The sequence below is a fragment of the Phyllostomus discolor genome, chromosome 1 (assembly GCF_004126475.2).
Source record: "Phyllostomus discolor isolate MPI-MPIP mPhyDis1 chromosome 1, mPhyDis1.pri.v3, whole genome shotgun sequence".
In the NCBI taxonomy this organism is placed as follows: Eukaryota; Metazoa; Chordata; class Mammalia; order Chiroptera; family Phyllostomidae; genus Phyllostomus; species Phyllostomus discolor.
The window spans coordinates 93403194-93408644 of NC_040903.2; the positions used below are offsets into that span (position 1 = coordinate 93403194).

The 5451-nt window shown below is 36.2% G+C and overlaps 1 protein-coding gene across 2 annotated transcripts; it reads right to left on the reverse strand.

The window, feature by feature from the left end:
* Positions 1-3895: 3895 nt before the first annotated feature.
* PDHA2 (pyruvate dehydrogenase E1 subunit alpha 2) lies at positions 3896-5071 on the reverse strand. Of its 2 annotated transcripts, XM_028507873.1 has the most exons (2): positions 4547-5071; positions 3896-4465 (listed from the first exon to the last, which is right to left on the reverse strand). In XM_028507873.1, exons 1-2 carry the CDS (start codon positions 5069-5071, stop codon positions 3896-3898), a joined length of 1095 nt encoding a protein of 364 aa, XP_028363674.1. The 2 variants fall into 2 exon arrangements, with proteins under 2 accessions (XP_028363674.1, XP_028363673.1); XM_028507872.2 differs by having other exon boundaries at positions 3896-5071.
* Between the last annotated feature and the right edge of the window lie 380 nt (positions 5072-5451).

The window sequence follows — 5451 nt, forward strand, 5'->3', positions numbered from 1 at the left end:
CCTGCGAACCAAAGGATTGTTGGTTTGATTCCCAATCAGGGCACATGCCTGGGTTGCAGGCCAGGTCCCCAGTAAGGGGTGCTTGAGAAGCAACCATACATTGATGTTTCTTTCCCTCTCTTTCTCCCTCCCCTCCCCTGTCTAAAAAATAAATAAATACACTCTTTAAAAAAATAAAATTCTGTTGCATTTTCTTGGCCTAGTATCTTTAAAGTTTCTTTTATCTTTGTGTTTGTAGGAAAGGACTGGACATTTTCTTATCAATACTAACTTTTATTATTCTTAGTAGCCTAAAGGTAGGAAAAGGTCCAAATGTCCATTAACTCATAAATGGATAAATAAAATTCAAAGTTCATCCTACAGCAAAACGTGGAAACATTATAAGTGAAAGAAGACAGACACAAAAAATATTATCTAATATGATTTATGAGAAATTTTCAGAATAGGTAAATTCAGAGACAGAAAATAGATACACATTTTTGAGAGGAAGAAGAGATGGAGAAATGTGAATTGACTGATAATGAGTGTAGGGTTTTTTGGGGGGGAAGATAATATTTTGGAATTAACAGAAATAGTTACACAACTTGGCCAACACTAATATCTACTGAATTATACACTTTAAGAGAACAAGTTTTATGGTATGTGATTTATATTTCAATTTGTAAAACTAGCTCTTTCTCACAAATAAATTGTTAAATTTCAATGCCATCTGCTCTGTTTTTATACACTAGATTGGCAGACATGTCAATTGTTAAAAATAAACATAATTCTAATGTATCTAAGTATTCCCTTTGTAAAATTTTCTCAACTTCCTTCCTCTCTCATTCCATTAGACAGATATGAACACAATCCTTTCCCTTTATAGAGTATTATAAAGATTAAAATAATAAGAACTCTTCCTTCTCTCAGATCTTCTAGCATTGTTGTAAAAGTGGAATTCTTATATCAGCACGACTTAGTAGCTCTACTAATATGTGGATAAAATAGACTGAGCAGCAGAGTAGTGTAGACTAGAAATGGAATCAAACTGTTGCATTTCTACACATCTCTAAATTACAGTTTGTTATTAATTTATTGTTTGATCTAATTGAAAACAACAAAGGGTTTTGTTTTGCTTTTTTGTTTTTGTTTGTTTTGTTTGGCATCATTATAGAATTGTGTGAAACTTGTGATATGATTCGAGTTCCTAAATGTACACCCAAAAGCCTGGACATAATTTAATACAGAAAACATTGAAAACTCCCTACTTTAATGAAATTTTAAAATATGTATTGTGACAAGTGTACTTTATTTCTGTAACATCATAAAATTGGGTTTTTTTCTGAAATGAATTCTCTGTGTAGCTTGGTTTAGTGATGGTTTCATTTCTAATCAATTATTTGCATCTTAAACTTTACTGATATTAAAAAAATCCATAATATCAATAAACTTTTTAAACAATTTCTATATATTGTATACAGAAAATAGCTTTAATTAAGCAGCTTATCTTCCACTTGCAAGTTTATGAAAATATAACTATATACTAACAAATAAAAAGTAAAAGTTTCCTTTGTTGTTTAAAAATGTAATTATTTTGACTACTATGAAATGCATTTTTGTATTAGTTAAAAAGTCCAATCAAGGAAACTCTAAGATGAATCTGAATAATCAAAACACATTAGCTAGTAACATTACTAATTTATAAACAAACCAATGCTTACTTTTGCTTTCTAAATTCTGAGTGTTAATGTTATCTGACTACTTGTTTACATCTGTTTGGGGACAGGTATGGAGATTAAGCCTGTAGATATGTGTCCACATATATTCATGCGCTCACAGGTCTCTAAACTTTTGGTTTTCAATTAAAAAGTGCCTAGCTTTCATTTGGTAGAAGTGGATGCGATATGTTAAAGGTTTAAGCTTTTCTAAAATAAAATATAATTAACGTATAATGTAATATTGGTTAAAGGTGGACATAACGATTTTCTATATGTATGTATAATGAAGTGATCACCAAAATAAGTGTAGTTAACATTCATCACCATGCAGATTTACAATTGTTTTTTCTAATGATGGATTTTAACCTTCAAATGTTAATTCTTTTGGTGTTTTCTACAAACTATTTTTCAATCACTGGAAAATTTTGATTTTTGACTTTAGTAACTCTATCTCAGAGAGGTAAGATATGCCAAACATCAGACTCAGTAGGGTTTCAGGTCATTAGTCAAATATAACCATGGAAAAATGTTTCCCCAAAGTCGTGACTTGCTAATTGACATGGAATTGGACTGAAAAGCAAATTTATTTAATCCAAATGAGATTCTCTTTTGGAAAAAAAAAGAGTTATCTGTGAATGTTCAGTTGTAGCCAAAGGAAATTTCATTTTCTTTTTTTAAAATTCTTTTCTTTTTTTTTTAGATTTTATTTATTTATTTTTTTAGAGAGGGGAAGGGAGGGAGAAACAGAGAGAAACATCAATGTGTGGTTGCCTCTCCTGTGGCCCCCACTGGGGACCTGGCCTGCATCCCAGGCATGTGCCCTGACTGGGAATCAAACCTGCGACCCTTTGGTTTGCAGCATGCTCAATCCACTGAGCTATGCCAGCCAGGGCGGAAAATTTTATTTTCAACTTTTTATCAATATTACCTCCTCTGCTTTACTGCCTTGATGTTAACACATTTGTTCATTAATTTTTCAGTCTGAAATTTATCAAACTAGTTCTTTATGCAACAAATAATGGTATAAGTGGATTATTAAATTAGGGTTTCTTTAACTTGAATGTTAAAGCAAAATGCTGTTTTTTCCCCTAGAGTATACATTATAAATTTCCTTCAAGTTGATATGTTAAAAATAACACAATGGAGTCTACCAGGAAAAATACCCATATCCTATGTCCCTCTCCCCTGATGTATATTATGTTTCATTGGAAAAATGGTCAGCTTCTATGTTGATGGCCGCAACATCAATATTGAATATGCACACAGGTGTATACTCACAGGCACATTTTTACAGTATGTCGTATTGTTGGTTAATTCAATAAACTATTATTGTAAGTTGCATAGCAGTAGGATGCCCTAATATTTTGGTGAGGCTTTAAATTACCTTTCTACCCCAGGATAGGACTTTACTCACACACCCCTGGTGGGTGGAGAACTATATTTTCTTTGAATAGGAGTATTTACTAAAATAACATAAAGCTAAATCAAATAGAATTATTACAAAATAATTTAAGTTAAATAATTGTTTTTTTTCTAGTACAGACTTTTATACAGTTAAAATACTCTTTAAGATATTCTCACCATTTAACTGAACAAGGTGGCCACTAGACAAAGGTGGCTCTGATGCCTTGGTAGCCTATCTAATCAAACCAAAACCTCAGCTAGAGTCAATGCCATCAAATCTGAGAAAATGAAACGCTAGAACCACCAATCACAAGCCCTTGCCAACTAGGTTTTCCCAAATAAAGCAACCACTTAAGCTATAGCCAATCAAATTATTTTCTTGTTTTGTGTTATTATGAAAACCTATCCCTCTAATTTCCTCTAAGTCCTATTGGAGAATGGCTTCTAACTGTCTTTTGTTGGCACTGCTTGATTCTAATCAATGTATGCTCAAATAAACTCTTGAAAATTTTATTGTGCTTCAGTTTATCTTTTAAATTACTAAGTAATTAACTGTATAATGCCATCTAATGCAATAATGGACAATTGAATGTAATATCTCTTTTAATTCAGTGTACAGTTTTCACTGATCTCTTTTAATAGACTTTTAATCTCAATTTTTTTCATAACATTTACAAGACTTTTGTTCTCTGGGTTTTATTTATTCCTTCTTATCAAAAGTGGGCAAATATTTTCTTAAATTTGATCATGAATGTTCCTTTGAAGGACTAAAAATAAATTTATAGAGTCACCCTTTAACTGATGGACTTAAACTTGACCCACTGATTTGCACCACGAACTTCAAAGGGTGGATTGTCACTGTAGATATGATGGGCTATTTCTTCCAAAGCTGGTTCAGGATCAGTTGTAGCAAACTCGGCTGCATCATCAATTTCTTTCCTCACTTCAACATCAATTTCCTTCAGTTCTTCAACACTGGCAAGGTGGCTGTTCACTATTTTATCTTGGAGAAGCATAATCGGATCACTCTTCCCTCTTACATTTTGAATTTCTTCTCGGGTACGGTAACTGACTCCAGGATCACTCATACTGTGTCCATGATAACGATATGTCTGGAGCTCCATCACTATGGGCCCCTTTCCAGATCTACAATAATCAGCTGCAAATTTAGTTGCCTCCCGAACACACAGCACATCCATTCCATCTACCTTTAGTCCAGGCATAAAATTTCCTCTCTTGTAGTAATCAATGCTGGCTGCTGCTCTCGTAATAGCTGTTCCCATTCCATAGCGGTTATTCTCACAGATGAAAATACACGGCAATTTCCATAAGGCTGCCATATTGTAAGCTTCCGCTATCTGACCCTGATTGGCAGCACCGTCCCCATACACAGTCAAGCAGATTTCGTTGCTTCCTTTATATTTAGAGGCCAGTGAAATCCCGGCTCCCAGGGGTCCCTGAGCGCCCACAATGCCATTGCCCCCGTAGAAGTTCTTGCAATACATATGCATCGATCCTCCTTTCCCTTTAGCACAGCCTCCTTTTCGTCCTGTCAGCTCTGCAAGAATTGACCTAATAGAGAGTCCACGAGTGTAGCAAAAGCCGTGAGACCGATAGGATGTGATGATGTGGTCGGTGGGATTTACCCCAGCCTCCAGGCCCACGTAGCAAGCCTCCTGACCATCACACAAGTGACAGAAGCCACGAATAAATTTCTGTTTATACAGCTGATCTGCCTTCAGTTCCATTCGGCGAATAGTCTGCATCGTCTTGTAGTATTTGAGCCCATCCTGCCGAGTGAGCACCGCTGTGACAGGAGGGCCTTCTTCCAAATGATGAAGATCACATTTCTTAATTTCAAATGTAGCGTCATTTGAATAGTTACAGGATGCTACCAGCACTCTGCTAGCAGGCTTCTGGGAGACACCGGACAACACGCGGGACACAGCAGCTACGAGCATCTTCTTCATGGAGGTCGGCAGACCGTGGAGGTGGCAACTCCCAACTGCCAGGAACCAGCCGCGCCCCCGAATGTCCTTCCAGCCTCGCTCACCGCTCGGGAACACAAGAGCACGTGACGTCGCAATGGCCTCACTAGTGACAGAAGCCACGTCAGTAGCCCTGAGTTGATCGCTGGCCACCATACTGGACTGGTGGATTTTTACGGAGACTTCCTGCTGGAAAATTGAGAATAAAGGTTGTTTCTTCCACGGGAAAACTTGGCTGAACTACACACTGAACCTAATTAACGCCATTGTCGTTGCTGCAACATAATCACCTGAATCCCTTTTCCATACTAAGTGCTGTATAGCAGCGCTTCTCCAACCAGTGTCAATCAGCTGAAGAGAGG

Bases quoted from the DNA above. Each gene is read 5' to 3' on its own strand.
- PDHA2 (XM_028507872.2), bottom strand. From the start codon at position 5,071: ATGAAGAAGATGCTCGTAGCTGCTGTGTCCCGCGTGTTGTCCGGTGTC.